Source organism: Hyla sarda, chromosome 7, assembly GCF_029499605.1.
Source record: "Hyla sarda isolate aHylSar1 chromosome 7, aHylSar1.hap1, whole genome shotgun sequence".
NCBI lineage: Eukaryota > Metazoa > Chordata > Amphibia > Anura > Hylidae > Hyla > Hyla sarda.
This window is the reverse complement of record NC_079195.1, coordinates 24,318,526-24,339,807: the sequence shown is the minus strand read 5'-3', so window position 1 is coordinate 24,339,807 and position 21,282 is coordinate 24,318,526. Positions and strand designations below refer to the sequence as shown.

The 21,282-nt window shown below is 45.0% G+C and overlaps 1 protein-coding gene across 4 annotated transcripts in view; it reads left to right on the top strand.

Annotated features, from left to right (window-relative positions):
- Positions 1-21,282, top strand: part of LOC130281964 (rap1 GTPase-activating protein 1-like) — a 147,459-nt gene that overhangs the window by 64,199 nt on the left and 61,978 nt on the right. The window contains exon 1 of one of the 4 annotated variants that reach the window (XM_056529766.1): positions 2,863-2,880. The exons of 2 other annotated variants lie outside the window; for them this stretch is intronic. Coding sequence is in view for 1 of the 2 variants with exons in the window: in XM_056529763.1 (XP_056385738.1) it covers positions 16,564-16,607 (44 nt within the window). In the remaining variant the exon portion in view is untranslated. Of the gene's footprint in view, positions 1-2,862; positions 2,881-16,139; positions 16,608-21,282 lie in introns of those variants that run through there. One more of the 4 variants, XM_056529763.1, reaches the window with a different exon arrangement.

Genomic DNA, 21,282 nt, shown 5'->3' with positions numbered 1-21,282 from the left:
TCACAATCTAAAAGGGGGAAGGAAAGGTCTTAAAGGGGTACTCCACTGACCATAGCCGAAGGTTGTTTTCGTGCTGCGGGGGTTGGCCAAGCCCCTTGTTATGTCACGGTAACACCCCCTCAATGCAAGTCTATGGGAGGGGCGGGCGCATGCGCTGTGGATGCACTGTGTAGTAAGACAAAGTGGTCCCAGCGCTGGAAGGCAGGATAGGCGTGGCGGCGGCGGTGCTTGGCAAATCCCAAGCCGCGCTTATCCGACTGTGCCTGACTTTTGGATAAAAGGTTTTTATTATTAAGAATAAACAAACAAAGAGCAATAAAGGTAAATGGCTGCAGTCACCTTATAATCATCTGGAACATCATTATAGTGGTCTGGGGGATCCAAATATGATGACAGTTGCGCTTTAAAGGAAGCCCTGAAGGAGATAGAATAGGACCGGAGGGGCACATGCCAGGGGGATTATGCGGGTATGGGAAAGGGTGAAGGTGGGGAGGTTAGGTCAGGTGCTGGGAGGAGTCAGGTAGGGTTTATAAGGCCGAGGGTAGGGACTCCATTTGGTGCATGGCCAGCTGGCAATACTCGCCCGCCCTGTTTGTTATCGCTTTGTCTGTTGCAGCAGCGGGGTCAGGAGAGGGATCTGGAGGCACCAGGGGACAACATGGCGTTTTTTTGGAATAGAGTGTGGAGGTGGGCTGGGGGCGGTTCCCAGCCCGGTGATGAAATCTCTGTGGTCATGGGCCCCAGGGAGGGTTTTGGGCTTTAAAAATGGTGCACCTGGGTCAGGTGAGCTACGTCCAGCGAATAGGGCCTAGGTTCGTAAAACGGTGCCTTCAGGTTCTTCTCCTGCTCTACTGATACTCAGGAAAGTTGTTTGTTTTGATTTACGGATGATGGGGGACATGTATCAATATTGGTGTAAAGGATGATACATGTCCTCGATGTTCATACAAATTATTATTGTTACAATTTTTTTATTGGTTTGTTAATATATTGTGCTGCTGCGGCCTTTTTGCACCAACACCTCATTTCAGTCTTTTCCTTGTGGGGAGGGGAAGAAAGGCGTAAAGATGTGGTGGTGGTGGTGGTGGTTGGTGGGGACATGGCAGCTATAATAATCCCCAGTCATGAATAAGTCGTAGTGAGAATGGTCTATAGAAAGAAATGTCCCTTTAGGTTATGCGAAGACATGGGAAGGATGTAGCCTGGGGAGAGTTTGAAGCTAATTAGGCCTCACAGGACATATATTCCTGAACGATGTCCCTGGTCACTCTTCCAAAATTCCTTCTCTCCGGACCGGTACTATGCATCTGGAAGCTGGAATGAGAGTAGACTATGTAGTAAGAGTTGTGTAGACAAGGTAAAGGTTGTGGTCAATAGTCATAGGTGGCAAAGTACAATGTCCACAAGGTGGTGCCACACAAGAGAGGTTTATGTGGTGAGCCACGGGGTGTGAAGGTGAGATGTATGGGGCAGATGGTATTAACCCCTAAATGTTTGTGACGCCAGGGCGTGGTTTTCCTAAGTAACCACCCAAAGGTTAGGCAGGGCAATAATAGTCCAAGACCAGGTTAGGGTTAACGGGAGCTTTACTGAGGTAGACAGATGGTAATAGTCTTTACAGCTAGGCCAGGACCCCCAGAGAGCTGGCCAGTAACCCAGAAGGACCTTGCAGCTTGCTGGGACTTGTAGTGACTTTGACAGACTTTAGGACAGCCACGCTGACTATAATAGACTTGACTGTAGGTAGTGACAGCAGACAGAGATGACTTGACTTACTGACATGTGGCTGTAGGTTAGGCTTGAGGCCTCCAGATGTGCTGGACACTGGCTCTGAGACGTCTGGTCTTTACTGTATATCAGGATCTAAGAGAGAGAGAGATTGTAATGGCTGCCCCTCTTATAAAGGGGGGGGGGGGTGGCTGAGCCAGAAGCCCATAGGTCAAGCTGCAGGTCACCTGGTTAGCTGGTGCTCTTTGGGTAACAAACACATCAGGTGAACACATTATCATGTGACTAACTCAAAGGTCCTTTATACATAACACACCATAAAACACTATACATAATATATATATGACTATGGGGGAGACACTGCAGGAGAGTCCCTAGGACACAGAGGGGACTCAACTTGACAGGGCCTAAGTACTGTACGAGACTATATCCTGTACTGGGACATCACATTATATAGAGGACTAGCACCAATGTCCACCAGATGGCAGCAGGGGACTGCAGTAATGAGCTATGGCCGCTCACATTGGTTGATATGAGGAAGAACGTTTAGTGTAGACACCACTGACTCCTAGTGTGTTAGAGGACAGGTATATAGAACAGAGTCTCTCATAAGTGATAGCTCTTCTATTATTTGCATCACTTCTAGTCTCCGACTTGAAATGTTGTTTGGGAGGTTCTAGCCTTACCCCGCCCTAGCCACTAAGCAAGATGGCTGCTTCTCCTGGGTCTCACAATGGAGCACACTAAGGAAGATTTATCAAAACCTGTGTAGAGGGAGAGCAGTGCTGTTACCTATAGCAACCAATCAAATAGCTGCTTTCATTTTTTTTAGAGGCCTTTTTTGAAAAATCTGAGTGATCTGATTGGTTGCTATGGGCAACTGCACCGCTCTTCCTCTACACAGGCCTTGATAAATCAATGGGGGAGATTTATCAAAGCCTATGTAGAGGAAGAGCGGTGCAGTTGCCCATAGCAACCAATCAGATCGCTTCTTTCATTTTTGCTGGGCACCTAGGTTGTTGTGTCCCAACAGGCTGCACGTCTCCTGTGCAATCCGGTTCCCTGTCTCCTGCGTCTGTCCCACCGTGTGCCGTCTCCGCCGTCTGCGCAAGCAGCTTACCACCACATCACATCAATCCTAGGGACACAGTGGTAAAATGGAAAAAAAATATGGAATTGGGCAATTTTGTCAAGCAATACATAGAGTTCGCAAGACAATAAAACTGACATGTTGACTCTATTCTATGGCTCAATACGTTTCCAACTATGACAAACTTAGATCATTTATGTTTAGTTTTATGGTTAAAAAAAAAATAAAAATTGAAAAATTGAAAAAAAATGAAAACTCTCTTTATTGCCGTGTTTTGACCACTCGAACTTTTTATTTTTCAACTACAGAGCTGTGTTTGGATTTACCGTATTTTTCGCCGTATAAGACGCACTTTTTCTTCCCCAAAACTGGGGGGAAAAAGTCAGTGCGTCTTATACGGCGAATACACCCTATCGCGGCGGTCCCTGCGGCCATCAACGGCCGGGACCCGCGGCTAATACAGGACATCACCGATCGCGGTGATGCCCTGTATTAACTCTTCAGACACGGCGATCAAAGCTGACCGCCGCGTCTGAAGGGAAAGTGACACTAACCCGGCTGTTCAGTCGGGCTGTTCGGGACCGCTGCGATTTCACCGCGGTGGTCCCGAGCAGCACGACTGAATAGCCGGGTTAGTGTTTACAGGACACCGGGGGGGACCTTACCTGCCTCCTCGGTGTCTTCTCCGTTCAGGGATCCCCTGTATGGCCGGCGCTTTCCTTCCTCGTCATCAGGTCGTCGCGTACGTGCATCGGCGTGCGTAACGACGTGATGGCGGCGACGGAGAGCGAGGATACCCGACCGGCAGCAGAGACGTTCCGGAGCGATGGGGACACGGCGACAGCGATGGAACGACATCCAGGGCAGCGGTGACGGGTCCGGAGCGGCGGGGACACGTGAGTATTACCTCCTATGCAGTGGTCTTCAATCTGCGGACCTCCAGATGTTGCAAAACTACAACTCCCAGCATGCCCGGACAGCCAACGGCTGTCCGGGCATGCTGGGAGTTGTAGTTTTGCAACATCTGGAGGTCCGCAGGTTGAAGACCACTATTGGGTTCAAAATCTTAATTTTTTTTAGATTTTGCACCTATAAATTGGGTGCGTCTTATATGCTGGTGCGTCCTATAGGACGAAAAATACGGTACTTTTTGCTGTAGTTTTTAACGATTACATGTTTCTTTTTGATCACTTTTTATTAAATTTTTTCTGGGATGGGATATGACCAAAAATCTGCAAATTTGACATTTGGAATTTTTTTTGGTATCCACTAATATTTCACATTCCAATTCAGGGATATTTTTTTCTTCCCTAAAAACCTACGGTGCCGATCTGAGGTACTAATACTTTCTATTTGGGAATCATTTCACACAGGATATCTTTAACCCCTTAAAAGGGTACTCTAGTAGAATTTTTTTTTTTTTTTTTATCAACTGGTGACAGAAAGTTACTTCTATTAAATCGTACTCCTTCCAGTACTTATCAGCTGCTGTATACTCCCCAATATAATTTATTTTTTGTATGACCACAGTGCTCTCTGCTGACACCTCTGACCATATCAGAAACTGTCCAGAGCAGGAGAGGTTTTCTGTGGGGATTTGCTTCTACTCTGGACAGTTCCTGACATGGACAGAGGTGTCAGCAGAGAGCACTGTGGTCAGACAGAAAATAAATTAAAAAAGAAAAGAACTTCCTCTGGAGCATACAGCAGCTGATAAGTACTGGGAGGGTTAAGATTTTTAAATAGAAGTAATTTACAAATCTGTTTAAAGGAAATCTGTCATCAGTTTCACCCATACAAATACAAGGAATGTGCTTTTTAATATATACAGTGAAATCACCTCAGCACAAACATATATGGCAATCAGGCGATAGGTGTGCAGTGTGCATTAAACACTGAAAAGGAAGGGAATAGGGTACAGGTGAGTATTCTACCGAGAAGTAACCCTGCCTATTCTAACCCTAAACCTCCCTAGCCATAAGTGTGGATAGGGGAAAGGATAGATATAGGGTCCCAATCAAAATGTAGTAACACTGATGAGACCACAAATGAACATATTCTCATGCTCCAAAATCCAACGTGTTTCTCCCATATTTTTCAAATGGGTTCATCAAGGGTGGAGGAGAAATTAACATAATTCATTCATCAGCAGACTGTAACTGAGACTGTGACCATTCATTTATTTATTTTTAAATATGCATTTTCACCTTAAGCTATTGTCAATGTTGACAGTTCCAGATGCTGTAAGTAGAGATGAGCGAACTTACAGTAAAATTGATTTGCCACAAACTTCTCGGCTCGGCAGTTGATGACTTATCCTGCATAAATTAGTTCAGCTTTCCGGTGCTCCGGTGGGCTGGAAAAGGTGGATACAGTCCTAGGAAAGAGTCTCCTAGGACTGTATCCACCTTTTCCAGCCCACCGGAGCACCTGAAAGGTGAACTCATTTATGCAGGATAAGTCATCAACTGCCGAGCCGAGAAGTTTGTGACGAATCGAATTTACTGTAAGTTCGCTCATCTCTAGCTGTAAGTATCATTTTGATCAGTATCTACCACACTACAAGCCTGTATGACGGGTTAGTGCGGGTGATACTGATGACAGATTTCCTTTAACTTTCTGTCACTGGTTGATTTAAAAAAAGAAAATTCACATATCAAGACCTGGAGCAGGACTTATTAAAAATTGGTAGGTATAAAAAAATAAATAAAGCATAGTATAACAAGAAAGAAATAAACATAAAAACAACAGCCAAAGGAACCAGCACAGTTGTTAAATGAATGAATAACTAGAACTAACATTTCAACTGCAAGTTACGGTATATAAATGAATCAGTAGAACTTGTGATTTAGTATTCCTGACTAGTGTTGAGCGGCATAGGCCATATTCGAATTCGCGAATATTCGCGAATATATGGACGAATATTCGTCATATATTCGCCAATATTCGTCATATATTCGCGAATATTCTCATTTTATTTTCGTATATGCGAAAATTCTCGTATGCGAAAATTAACATATGCGAACATTTGCATATACAAAGTTAACATAAGTGACAATTCGCATATGCGAAAATTAGCATATGCAAATTTTCTTATATGCGAAGTTTCGCACACCAGTCTCACACAGTAGTATTAGAGCCTTCTCTAGACCACACAAGCTGGAAGCAGAGGGGGATGATCACTGTGATGTGAAAAAAAAACAAAAAAAAACAATATTCGTAATTACGAATATATAGTGCTATATTTGCGAATATTCGCGAATTCGCGAATATGCGATATTCGCGAATAAAATTCTCATTGCGAATATTCGCGAGCAACACTATTCCTGACTGTATAATATGATAACTTACCAACACCTTGAGGGGTCTCCAAGATAACAATGAGGGATGCCGGACCACTATGATGACGTTATCTGCGTATAGCCCTATTTCTATACCATGTATTTTCAGGTTCCAGCCGTATAGTCTCTGTATGTCTCATGGTTCCATCACTGATGCAAAAAAAAAAAAAAAAACAGACAACAGTGGGCATCCCTGCCGCCTACCTTTAGTATTTAGGAAGGGTGCTGGATTTGCCAGTGGCTGAGGGACAGATAACAGAGGGTTGTAGTCAATAGAGAATATTTAGAGCAAGGTCTTATTACCAGTGCGGACCTCAGGGGTCTGTACTGGGACCAATTTTGTCTAATATCTTTATCAGTGATATTACAGAAGGTCTCGATGGTTCGATATTGGACTATTTGCTGGAAAAGTATTTAGTTAAACTTGAAGAAGGGTCAGAACTCATGGACACTGAATTTAACCTGTTGGGGATGGAGGGCGTACCTGTACGCCCTCTTGCCCACTCCCTTTCTATAACGCGGGGCCACACGGAGCAACTGCCGGGACCCATGGCGCAGGGCCGCGCACTATTAACCCTTTAGACATGGCGTTCAAAGTTGAACACCATGTCTAAAGTGAAAGTACATTAATGCCGGTTAGATCAGGGGGCTGTTCGGGATCGCCTCCACGAAATCGTGGCATCCCGAACAGCGGTAGGACAGCAGGAGGGTCCCTTACCTTGCCTCCTGGTGTCCGATCGCCGAATGACTGCTCAGTGCCTGAGATCCAGGCATGAGCAGTGAAGTGGCAGAATCATTGATCTATGGTTTCCTATGAGAAACCATTGATCAATGTAAAAGGTCAGTGTGTGCAGTGCTATAGCCCCCTATGGGGGCTATAACATTCCCAAAAAAATATATGTGGTATCGCCGTGTGTAGAATTGTCCGAATTATAAAAATATATTGTTAATTAAACCGCACGGTCAATGGCGTACGCGCAAAAAAAATTCCAAAGTCCATAATAGTGTATTTTTGGTCACTTTTTTATATCATGAAAAAATTAATAAAAAGTGATCAAAAATTCTAATCAATACAAAAATGGAACCGCTAAAAACTTCAGATCACAGCACAAAAAATGAGTCCTCATACCGACCCATACGCGGAAAAATAAAAAGTTATAGGGGTCAGAAGATGACAATTTTAAATGTATACATTTTCCTGCATGTAGTTATTATTTTTTCCAGAAGTGCGACAAAATCAAACCTATATAAGTAGGGTATCATTTTAATCGTATGGACCTACAGGGTTATGATTTTTAAAAGGTAAGGAGGAAAAAACGAAAGTGCAAAAACTGAAAAACCATCCGTCCCCAAGGGGTTAATGTGGATGGTAAAGTGCAAGATAATGGACCTGGGGAGTAAAATCCCAAGGGCAGAATCATAGGCGTTACCTAGTGCTCCTTGTGCCCCTGGCAAAGTGCTGTATCTGATGCTAGTAGTAAGATGTAGGATCCACTGCTGTAATGCCTCAAAGGTTGTGCAACTATGACCTCTGGTGGACTCATATAGGTAAAGCAGTTTCCTCACTCCTTAAAGGGGTACTCCAGTGGAAATTTTTTTCAAAAATAAACTGGTGCCAGAAAGTTAAACAGATTTGTAAATTACTTCTATTAAAAAATCTTTAATAATTTTTTTTACAAAATAAACAAATAAATCCTTCCAGTACTTATGAGCTGCTGTATGCTCCACAGGAAGTGCTTTTCTTTTTGATTATCTTTTCTGTCTAACCACAGGGCTCTCTCGCTGCACCTCTGTCCATGTCAGGAACTGTCCAGAGCAGGAGCAAATCCTCATAGAAAACCTCTCCTGCTCTGGACAGTTCCTGACATGGACAGAGGTGTCAGCAGAGTGCACTGTGGTCAGACAGGAAAGAACTACAAAACTTCCTCTGGAGCATACAGCAGTTGATAAGGGGTGAGGTCTTTAAAGATTGAGGCAGCTATAGTAGCTCTAGAGATAATGGGCCTCAGCCATTGTCTCTGTAGTGAAGCAGAGGCTATATACTGAGTCAGCAGTGTCCTCTATGAAGCCCAAAGGTTATTGTGCAGAACCAATAGTGCATTAATGGCAGCCTGGTACTTAAAGCCAGACGCTCTGAGCCCAACTGGTTGTCAGCCGCCAGGACAGTAACTAAAAGAAGTGCCCTGGCTTTTCCCCCGGGAGAAAGAGAATGGTGAGCGACCAACAACACGGGCACCAGAGGATGAGCCACAGGGTAGGCCGGGGCTTGTCTAGGCCCCCACCCCTCCCAAAGATAAATAAAAACATAGACAACAAGAAATGTGGGAAAATAAGGTTATAAATATGAATACAACAGTTGGCAATAATAATACAAAACATAAATATATATAATATTTTTATACAATATTTATTAAAAACTCTCATATGCCAACTGTCCATGGACCATGTCCTCCTTGCATCTGCTGGGAGACTAAACCCAAACTATCAAAGGCCGTGACTTAAAGGGGTACTCCACTGCCCCAGTGTGCAGAACATTTTTTTTTCCAAACTGGGTGCGGGCTGCGGGTGCCGTGATGTCATGGCCACGCCCCTCATGATATCACACCACGCCCACTCCCATAGACTTGCATTGAGGGGCCGTGGCGTGACATCACGAGGGGGGTGGGGCAGTGGAGTACCCCTTTAAACTAAAAGAAAAATAAACAGGCAGGAGGGCGCAGGCTTATTCCCCTCTACAAGCACCGGCCGCTGACTGAGAGCTCGATCAAAAGATACAGCTGTTTATGTTAACCCCTTATGGACCCAGCCATTTTACACCTTAGGACCCGGCCATTTTTTGAACATCTGACCACTGTCACTGTAAACATTAATAACTCTGGAATGCTTTAAGTTATCATTCTGATTCCGAGAATGTTTTTTCGTGACGTATTCTACTTTAACATAGTGGTAACATTTTGTGGTAACTTGCATCCTTTCTTGGTGAAAAATCCCCAAATTTGATAAAAATTTTGAAAATTTAGCATTTTTCTAACTTTGAAGCTCTCTGCTTGTAAGGAAAATGGATATTCCAAATAATTTTTTTTTATTCACATTTCCAATATGTCTACTTTATGTTTGAATCATAAAATTGACGTGTTTTTACTTATGGAAGACACCAGAGGGCTTCAAAGTTCAGCAGCAATTTTCCAATTTTTCACAAAATTTCCAAACTCACAATTTTTCAGGGACCAGTTCAGGTTTGAAGTGGATTTGAAGGGTCTTCATATTAGAAATACCCCATAAAAGACCCCATTATAAAAACTGCACCCCCCAAAGTATTCAAAATGACATTCAGTCAGCATTTTAACCCTTTAGGTGTTTCACGGGAATAGTAGCAACGTGAAGGAGAAAATTCACATTCTTCATTTTTTACACTCGCATGTTCTTGTAGACCCAATTTTTTTATTTTTACAAGGGGTAAAAGGAGAAAATGTATACTTATATTTGTAGCCCAATTTCTCTCGAGTAAGGAAATACCTCATATGTCTATGTAAATTGTTCGGCGGGTGCAGTAGAGGGCTCAGAAGGGAAGGAGCGACAAGGGGATTTTGGAGAGTATGTTTTTCTGAAATGGTTTTTGGGGGGCATGTTGCATTTAAGAAGCCCCTATGGTGCTAAGACAGCAAAAAAAACACATGGCATACCATTTTGGAAACTAGACTCCTTGAGGGACGTAACAAGGAATTAAGTGAGCCTTAATACCCCACAGGTGTTTCACGACTTTTGCATATGTAAAAAAAAAAAAAAAACATTTTCACTAAAATGTGTGTTTCCCCCCATATTTCACATTTTTGCAAGGGTTAATAGCAGAAAAGACCCCCCAAAATTTGTAACCCCATCTCTTCTGAGTATGGCGGTACCCCATAAGTTGACCTGAAGCGCACTGCGGGCGAACTACAATGCTCAGAAGAGAAGGAGTCATATTTGGCTTTTTGAGAGCAAATTTTGCTCGGGGGGCATGTCTCATTTAGGAAGCCCCTATGGTGCCAGAACAGCAAAAAAAAAAAACACATGGCATACCATTTTGGAAACTAGACCCCTTGAGGAACGTAACAAGGAATAAAGTGAGCCTTAATACCCCACAGGGATTTCACGACTTTTGCATATGTAAAAAAAAATTAAAAAAAATTTCACTAAAATATGTGTTTCCCCCCCAAATTAATTAAAGGGTTAATAGCAGAAAAGACCCCCCAAAATTTGTAACCCCATCTCTTCTGAGCACTACAATGCTCAGAAGAGAAGGAGCGCCATTGAGCTTTTGGGAAAAAAAATAGTTTGGAATGGAAGTCAGGGGCCATGTGCGTTTACAAAGCCCCCCCGTGGTGCCAGAACAGTCGACCCCCCCACATGTGACCCTATTTTGGAAACTACACCCCTCACTGAATTTAATAAGTGGTGCAGTGAGTATTTACACCCCACTGGCATTTGACAGATCTTTGGAACAGTGTGCTGTGCAAATGAAAAATTACATTTTTCATTTTCACGGATCACTATTACAAAAATCTGTCAGACACCTGTGGGGGCGTAAATGGTCACTGTCCCCCTTATTACATTACGTGAGGGGTGTGGGTTCCAAAATGGGGTCACATGTGGGGGGGTCCATTGTTCTGGCACGATGGGGGCTTTGTAAACACACGTGGCCTTCAATTTTGGACAAATTTTCTCTTCAAAAGCCCAATGGTGCTCTTTCTCTTCTGAGCATTGTAGTGCACCAGCAGAACACTTTACATCCACATATGGGATATTTATATAATCAGAAGAAACGGGGTTACAAATTTAGGGGGCTTTTTTCCTATTTTCCCTTGTGAAAATGAAAAATTTAGGGTAACACCAGCATTTTAGTGAAAACTTTTTTTTTTCATTTTACCATCCAAATTTGAAGAATTTTCATTAAACACCTGTGGGGTGTTCAGGCGCACTATACCCCTTGTTACATTCCGTGAGGGGTGTAGTTTCCAAAATGGGGTCACATGTGGGTATTTCTTTTTTTCCGTTTATGTCAGAACCGCTGTAAAATCAGCCACCCCTGTGCAAATCACCAATTTAGGCCTCAAATGTACATAGTGCGCTCTCACTCCAGAGCCTTGTTGTGCGCCCGCAGAGCATTTTATGCCCACATATGGGGTATTTCCTTACTCAGGAGAAATTGCGTTACAAATTTTGGGGTCTTTTTTTCCTTTTATCTCTTGTGAAAATAAAAAGTATGGGGCAACACCAGCATGTTAGTGTACATTTTTTTATTTTTTTACACTAACAGGCTGGTGTAGCCCACAACTTTTCCTTTTCAGAAGGTGTAAAAGGAGAAAAAGCCCCCCAAAATGTGTAACGCAATTTCTCCCGAGTACAGAAATACCCCATATGTGGCCCTAAACTGTTTCCTTGAAATACGACAGGGCTCTGAAGTGAGAGCGCCATGCGCATTTGAGGACTAAATTAGGGGTTGCATAGGGGTGGACACAGGGGTATTCTATGCCAGTGATTCCCAAACAGGGTGCCTCCAGCTGTTGCTAAACTCCCAGCATGCCTGGACAGTCAGTGGCTGTCCAGAAATGCTGGGAGTTGTTGTTTTGCAACAGCTGGAGCCTCCGTTTTGGAAACACTGCCATACAATAAATGTTTTATTTTTATTGGGGGGGGGGGGGGGGGGGGGACAGTGTAAGGGGTGTATATGTAGTGTTTTACCCTTTATTTTGTGGTAGTGTAGTGTAGTGTAGTGTTTTTAGGGTACGTTCACACTGGTGTGTTACGGTGAGTTTCCCGCTAGGAGTTCGCGCTGCGGCGAAAAATTTGCCGCAGCCCAAACTTGAAGCAGGGAACTTACTGTAAACTTACCCGTGTGAATGTACCCTGTACAATCACATTGGGGGGGGGGGGGGGGCAAACCTCCAGCTGTTTCAAAACTACAACTCCCAGCATTTACTGACAGACCGTGCATGCTGGGAGTTGTAGTTTTGGAGGCTGGAGGCACACTGGTTGGAAAATCTTCAGTTAGGTTCTGTTATCTAACTCAGTATTTTCCAACCAGTGTGCCTCCAGCTGTTGCAAAACTGCAACTCCCAGCATGTACTAATCACCGAAGGGCATGCTGGGAGATGTAGTTATGCAACAGCTGAAGGTATGCAACTACAACTCCCAGCATGCTGAGACAGCTGTTTGGGCATGCTGAGATTTGCAGTTTTGCAACATCTGGAGGGCTACAGTTTTAGAGAACACTGCAAAGTGATCTCCAAACTGTGACCCTCCAGATGTTGCAAAACTACAAATTCCAGCATGCCCAGACAGCAAACAGCTATTTGGGCATGCTAGGAGTTGAAGTTTTGCAAGATCTGGAGGGATACAGATAGTGGTCTCAAACTGTAGCCCTCCAGCTGTTGCAAAACTACATATTCCAGCATGCCCAAACAGCTGTCTGGGCATGCTGGGAGTTGTAGTTTTGCAACATCTGGAGGGCTACAGTTAGAGACCACTATCTAGTGGTCTCAGACTGTACCCTCCAGATGTCTCTAGGCAACTCACCGGCTTCCGTAGGATCCAGCCGCATGACGTCGCCCGCAGCCTCCGGATCGGTAAGTGGATCTTCGGCGTCGGTCCCCGTTGCTTTCCCCGTCCTGCCCCACCTATTGTGGGTGGGCAGGACGGGGAAAACGAAAATTAAACCCCCCGATCTGCTATTGGTGGTCGCGTCTAGACCACCAATAGCAGGGATAGGAGGGGTGACACCCTTGCCACCTCACTCCTATGCCTTTAGGGGGATCGTGGGTGTCTTAGACAACCGCGATCCCCCTTCTATTCCGGGTCACCGGGTCACCATAGACCCGTAATGACCCGGAATCACGCAAATCGCAAGCGTGAATTCTCTTGCGATTTGCTGCGATCGCCGACATGGGGGGGTCTGATGATCCCCCTGGGCGTTTGCACGGGATGCCTGCTGAACGATTTCAGCAGGCATCCCGGTCCGATCCCCGCCCGGCGGGGACCGGAACTGCCCGTGAAATCACTGTACGTTATGGGTCCTTAAGACCCAGTGTGCCGTGACGTTACGTTACGTCATGGGTCCTGAACGGGTTAAGGAATCCAGTTCCTGCACTTTTCTTCTAGTCAGTGGATAAATGTCTGTCGGACATCTGCCCGGACACTGATGTTTCCAAAGCGATGAGTCCAGCCGTGGGAGAGAGAAAGGGGGGAGAAGAGAAAACCGAACCTGGGCCGAACCAAGACCCAGCACTATGCAAACATATAGGAAATAAGGGGGGGGGGGAGGCTACCAAATACAGCGGGTCCCAAACATGTTCCTCAGACAGCGGTGCAGGTGACAGAGGGGTTGTCACAGTGATTTGGGGTCAGTAGTAGCCACAAAAAAAATAAGGCCCACAAGAGTAGGAGCTCCGACATGGCACATCTGCCCCCCTCTGCCGCAGATCACATCACAAATATAGATACGGTATATATATTTTTCCGAGCACATTTTAGGGTAGAATGAGAGGTGTCATTACAAAGGGCCATTGGTCCCACAAAAATTACCCCCTCAAATGGGTCTGTGGGTAGAGAAATAAAAGAACTACGGCTCTAAAAATACAAGGATAAAAGAAAAGAAAAAAAGAAAAATTGGCCGAGTCTGAAATGGGTTGAGGTTTGGAAAACCCATTTTTCAATATGTTATTAAAGAATTCGTAACAATTCAGGACCCTCAGCTATCAGCTGTTGTAGGGAGATTTATCAAAAAGGAAAAGTTGACCAGTTTCCCATAGCAACCAATCAGATCCTTTCATTTTAAAAAAAAACACCTCTGAAAAATAAAATAAGCGATCTGATTGGTTGCGGAGTCTGGAATTGGAATTTCCATAATATAAATTGTACCGGGTGCGCGGTGCAACAAAATCTCATAGAATTTTTTGATGGATTTCACTCGGAAATTCCACCCTGTAAATGGGGACTTACTACCTACCCTTTAACACTGTTCTGAACGCTAGAGCCGGCACCGGGAGCTCGTGAAGTCATAACTCCGCCCCCTTAATGACATCACACCCACCCCCCCTCAATGCAAGTCTATGGGAGGGGGCGTGACGATGTCACGCCCCCTCCCATAGACTTGCATTGAGGGGGCGGAGCGTGACGCCATGAGGGGGCTATGACGCCACGAGCTCCCAGCGCCGGCTCCAGCGTTCGGAACAGTTTGTTCCAAACGCTGAGCAGCGGAGTACCCCTTTAAAATTATGAGAGACTTTTAGTCAAGGATCTTCAAATTTTTCACTAAAACAACAATAAGAATTTTAAGGGCGGGTTCACACTATGGAATTTCTGTCTGGAATTCCTCTTAGAAATTTCAGTTGGAAAATTGCCGTCCATGCGATTCCTTTGCACAGTGCAGACTATGGAATTTCAGACGCTAAAATCCCGCCGCCAAAAGAATAAGCTGGCTCATTCGGTAGGCGGAATCTGCGCTACAGACATTGCCGTCTATGGTGACGGCCATGTCCGTGTGTGCCTAGAGATGACTGATATAGTCCACGTTGCTCGCACTAAGAATCTCCGGAGGGAATGTCTTTGTCTATTCCATAGTGGGCACCTAGCCTAAGGTTAGGGTCAGGGCTCAAGTCCTGCAGGAACGCAAGGGAACTGAGTTCCTGCATTTTTCCACAGCAGGAACACCATTCCCATTAGCAGGTATCCTGCAGTAACAGCCCTTCGGTGGAAGAGTTCCCACATGTTTTTTTCCCAGGACTTGACCCCTGGTTAGGGTCACATGGAACACATCTGCAGTGACCTTCCCGCAGTGGAAAATCTACAAGCTGATTTAGTTGCTACCGCTTGAAGTCAATGGGTTCCGCTTGCGGAATTTCACAGCGGAGAATCTGCAAACGGGATTTCAGCTGTGGGGAAACCCAGTTCGGGTTCAGTACGGGTGACCCTACCTTAAAGGGGTATTCCGCCCCTAGACATCTTATCCCCTATGCAAAGGATAGGGGATAAGATGTCAGATCGCCGCTGTCCCGCTGCTGGGGACCCCTGGGATCCCCGCTGCGGCACCGCACTCTCATTACAGCACAGAGCGAGTTCTCCCTGTGCGTAATGATGGGCGATACGGGGGACGGAGCAGCGGGACATCATGGCCCCGCCCCTCATGACATCATGGCCCGTCCCCTTAATGCAAGTCTATAGGAGGGGGCGTGACGACCGCCACGCCCCCTCCCATAGACTTGTATTGAAAGGGGCGGGCCGTGATGTCACAAGGGGCGGAGCCGTGATGTAACGATGCTCCGGCCCCTGTACTGCCCATCATTACGTGCAGAGTGAACTCGCTCTGTGCTATAATGAGAGTGCGGTGCCGCAGCGGGGATCCCAGGGCTCCCCAGCAGCGGGACCGCAGCGATCTGACATCTTATCCCCTATCCTTTGGATAGGGGATAAGATGTCGAGGGGCGGAGTACCCGTTCAAAGGGGTATTCCAGTGCTAGCATAAAAAAAATGACATTACATTTAGAAATGAAAGCCATTCTTACCTATCCCCGATCCCCCTCAGCTCCTTCATCCAGCCCCCTGAATCTTCTCTTTTCTTCCTGCTTCCAAGACGAGACAGGACCTGCCTGCTCAGCCAATCACTGGGCGAGACAGGACACCGCTGTGGATAGTGATTGGTTGAGCCAGCAGGTCCTGCTCCAAGTGCTCGTCTCAGAAGCAGGAAGAAGAGAGAAAATCAGTGAACTGGACGGAGCCGAACAGGGGAAGGGATTGGGGAAAGGTAAGTATGACTTTTTTTTAATTATTTTTTTTACAGCCCCCAATGCTATGTAATTTTTACACTAGTGCCTGAATACCCCTTTAAATATCTCTATGTCACATTTGACATAACTAAATTGATCTCTACGTCTGTTTTTACTTTTGCGTTTGCTCTTTTGTATTGAATTTTTTTGTTTGTTTTTGTTTTTTTAAATAAGCAATCCTCTTCTCACGTACACGATGGCAAATCTGAGCTGCTCCCGGTCCTTAATGTCACCGTCCCCACAGGAGAAAAGATCAGCAGGAAGCCCCCGGAACGTTTGACAGAAAGAGACAATGAGGACGGGGAGGGTTGAAGAAAGTGTCGGGAGCACCGAGGAGAAGGCCCAGAAGAGGGGATCTTGTCTGTCTCCGGCCTGGGGGGTCCTGCACTCTCTACGGGGCACGCTGACTGATTGTCTCGTTGACATTTTCCCTCTTCTTTCAAGTGTTGACTTTGACATTCATTATACCGGCTGAGTGTCTAGCAGTCAGCGGCAGGCGGGTGGTCTCGGTGACTTTGGCAGTCTCTTCCTCTGCTCCTGGACGAGTAGGATCACTTGATAGATAACCAAGGCGTCTGCGAGAGTCATTCTGGAGAGACTGCGGATGTTCTCTCGCAAAAGGAGCTTCACGTTTGGCGCATATGGAGGGTGAGTAGCTACCGGCTGTCTCAGTTTTTCCCAATCAGGGTGCCTCCAGCTGTTGCAAAACTACAACTCCCAGCATGCCCGGACAGCCGAAGGCTGTCCGGGCATGCTGGGAGTTGTAGTTTTGCAACAGCTGGAGGCACCCCGGCTGGGAAACACTGATCTGAGCTGTCATATTCTCTTTTTCACGGTCATGTGGATTGTTTCTTGTAGGTCATAATAGTGAATGTAATGTCTCTATGCAGTGACCTATGTTATTCAGTCTATGGTGATTAAAGGGGTACTCCAGTGGAAAACTTTTTTTTTATTTATTTTTTTTTTCAAATCAACTAATGCCTGAAAGTTAAACAGATTTGTAAATTACTTCTAATAAAAAAAAAATCTTAATCCTTCCAGTACTTATCAGCTGCTATATGCTCCAGAGAAGGTGGAGTTGTTTTTTTCTGTCTGACCACAGTGCTCTCTGCTGACACCTCTGTCCGTGTCAGGAACTGTCTGGAGCAAGAGAGGTTTGCTATGGGGATTTGCTTGTACTTTGGACAGTTCCTGACATGGACAGAGGTGTCAGCAGACAGCACTGTGGTCAGACGGAAAAGAACTATACAACATGCTCTGTAGTATACAGCAGCTGATAAGTACTGGAAGGATTAAGATTTTTTTTTATAGAAGTAATTTACAAATCTGTTTAACTTTCTGGAGCCAGTTGATATAAAAAAGATTGTTTTCCACTGGAATACCCCTTTTATCTCCAGCAGGTCCCAACACAACGTTTACAATCTCCATATTTATTTATTTATATTCTTTAGTATTTTTCTTTATTTCATATATGACTTTTTATATTTTTTATATATGCGTATGTACTGTATGTTTGTGTGTATGTGTGGTGAACCACGGGTGTAGTGAGGTAAATGCTGGGCAGATGTTAGTGCCCATGGGGTAGATGGTATCAACCCCTTAGTGTTCGTGACGCCAGGGCGTGGTTTTCCTACATAACCACCCAAAGGTAGTACTGCTAGTCCTAGATGGTATTAACCTCTTTGTGTTCGTGATGCCACTGCATGGTTTTCCTACATAACCACCCAAAGGTAGTACCGCTAGTCGTAGATAGTATTAACCTCTTTGTGTTCGTGATGCCAGGGCGTAGTTTTCCTACATAACCACCCGAAGGTAGTACTGCTAGTCCAAGATGGTATTAACCTCTTTGTGTTTGTGATGCCAGGGCATGGTTTTCCTACATAACCACCCGAAGGTAGTACCGCTAGTCCTAGATGGTATTAACCTCTTTGTGTTTGTGACGCCAGGGCATGGTTTTCCTACATAACCGCTGAAGGTAGTACCGCTAGTCCTAGATGGTATTAACCTCTTTGTGTTCGTGACGCCAGGACATGGATTTCCTACATAACCACCCAAAGGTAGTACCGCTAGTCCTAGGTCAGGCAGGGGCAGTAAAGAGTCCAAGGCCAGGTTAAGGGTAACGGTAGCTTTTACTGAGGTTAGACAGATGGTACAGTCTTTGCAGTTCAGTCATGATCCCAGAGAGGTGGCCGGTGACACAGAGAGACGTCGCAGGCTTTGTGGGACTTGCAGTGACTTGACAGACTATATTGCAGGCCACGTTTGACTTTAGCTTACTTGCAATTGATAGGTGGCTGCAGACTTTAGGTTTGAGGCCTCCAATGCTCTGGACACTGATACTGGAAAACTGGACTGGACTGGACCTCAGCAGAAGGAGCAATGAGCTAAGAGAGCGATTGCAGCTCCTCTCCATCTTATATAGGGGGGACTGTGCAAGGAGACCATAGGTCACTAGAGAGGTCACCTGGTCACTGGGTTCTCTGGGTAACAATCATATGACTTAAACATGTGACTAAAACACAATCATGTGGTACAAATATCATGTGACTAGCAATAAAGGTCCTTTTCTCTTTATGTGAAAACCCATTATGGGAAACCTATATGCACAGGGGGAGATACTGCAGGAGAGCCCCAGGACAGACAGGGACTCAACCTGACAGGACAGAAGGACCATAGGGGACCATATCCCGTACTGGGACACCACATGTGTGTATGTATGTACTGTATATATGTATGTGTGTATGTATGTGTGCGTGTATGTATATATGTGTGTATTTGTGTGTATGTATGTATGTGTGTGTATGTATATATGTGTGTATTTGTGTGTATGCATGTGTGCGTGTAGGTATATATGTGTGTATTTGTGTGTATGTATGTATGTGTGTGTATGTATATATGTGTGTATTTGTGTGTATGTATGTGTATGTACAGTGGGGCAAAAAAGTATTTTTCAGCCACCAATGGTGCAAGTTCTCTCACTTAAAAAGATGAGAGGCTGTAATTTTCATCATAGGTTATAACCTCAACTATGAGAGACAGAATGAGAAAAAAAATAAGAATTTATTTGACAATTATGGTGGAAAATAAATATTTGGTCAATAACAAAAGTTCGTCTCAATACTTTGTTAAATCCCCTTTGTTGGTAATGACAGAGGTCAAATGTTTTCTGTAAGTCTTCACAAGGTTTTCACACACTGTTGCTGGTATTTTGGCCCATTCCTCCATGCAGATCTCCTCTAGGGCAGTGATGTTTTGGGGCTGTCACTGCGCAGCACGGACTTTCAACTCCCTCCAAAGACTTTCTATGGGGTTGGGATCTGGAGACTGGCCACTCCAGAACCTTGAAATGCTTCTTACGAAGCCACTCCACCGGGCGGTGTGTTTGGGATCATTGTCATGCTGAAAGACCCCACCACATTTCATCTTCAATGCCCTTGCTGATGAAAGGAGGTTTTCACTCAAAATCTCACAATACACGGCCCCATTCATTCTTTCCTTTACACTGATCAGTCATCCTGGTCCCTTAGCAGAAAAACAGCCCCAAAGCATGATGTTTCCACCCCCATGCTTCACAGTAGGTATGGTGTTCTTTGGATGCAACTCAGCATTCTTTCTCCACCAAACACGATGAGTTGAGTTTTTACCAAAAAGTTCTACTTTGGTTTTATCTGACCATATGACATTCTCCCAATCCTCTTCTAGATCATCCAAATGCTCTCTAGCAAACTTCAGACGGGCCCGTACATGTACTGGCTTAAGCAGTCTGGCTCTGCACATCTGGCACTGCATGATTTCCGTCCCTGGCGGCGGAGTGTGTTACTGATGGTAGCCTTTGTTACTTTGGCTCCAGCACTCTGCAGGTCATTCACTAGGTCCCCCGTGTGGTTCTGAGATTTTTGCTCACCATTCTTGTGATCATTTTGATACCACGGGGTGAGATCTTGCGTGGAGCCCCAGATCGAAGGAGATTAACAGTGGTCTTGTATGGCTTCCATTTTCTAATAATTGCTCCCACAGTTGATTTCTTCACACCAAACTGCTTGCCTATTGCAGATTCAGTCTTATGCAAATAGAGAAAAGATCTCGGCACCGGTACCTGTTAGCTGATAGTTGCGAGTGTATAAACGGGATTACTGTACTAGTTGCATGAGGGTGCAGAGTACTATTTTGAGACACAGTGTTGAAAGTCACGAAAAATTGAAAAAACACAGCACAGCGCTCACCCTTTACAGCAACGTGTCTTGGTTTATTCCAAATCCAATAGTACAGAGGATCGTGGGGGGGAGGAAAGGAAAGCGGGCTCAGCCGAGCCCGAGTCGCAACAGCTCCGTTTCGCGGCAAAAACCGCTTGGTCACGCCTATTGCAGATTCAGTCTTCTCAGCCTGGTGCAGATCTACAATTTTGTTTCTGGTGTCCTTCGACAGCTCTTTGGTCTTGGCCATAGTGGAGTTTGGAGTGTGACTGTTTGAGGTTGTGGACAGGTGTCTTTTATACTGATAACAAGTTCAAACAGGAGCCATTAATACAGGTAATGAGTGAAAGACAGAGGAGTCTCTTAACCTCTTAAGGACACAGGGCGTTACCTGTACACCGTGACCCCGCGTCATACTGGGTCAGTCCCAGCGGCTTATGATTGCCGGGACCCTGGGCTAATAGTGCACAGCACAGATTGTTGTGCCGCACGCTATTAACCCTTCAGACGCAGCGATCAAAGTTGATCCCCACGTCTAAACGAAAGTAAAAGCTTCCCGGCAGCTCAGTCGGGCTGATTGGGACTATCGCGATAAAATTGTGATGTCCCGATCAGCTAGGACGCGAGCGGAGACCCCCTTACCTTGCTCTGATCGGTGTTTGATTGCTCCAAGCCTGAGCTACAGGCTTGAGCAATCAACCCCCTATTACGCTGATCCATGCAAAGCTATGGCTTTGCAGGGATCAGGGTAAAAGATCAGTGTGTGCAGTGTTATAGGTCAATATGGGGGAAAGTGAATAAAGATCATTTAACAACTCCCCTAAAAAAAGTTTGAATCACCCCCCTTTTCCCATAAAAAAAAAATTGTGTAAATAAAAGTAAAAATTAACATATATGGTATCACCGCGTGTGGAAATATCCGTGCTATAAAAATATATTGTTAATTAAACCGCACGGTCAATGGCGTAGGCGCAAAAAAATTCCAAAGTCCAAAATAGCGTATTTTTTGGTCACTTTTAATATCATGAAAAAAATGAATAAAAAGCGATCAATAAGTCTGATCAATACAAAAAGGGCACCGATAAAAACTTTAGAACACGGCGCAAAGCCCGTACGTGGAAAAAAAAAGT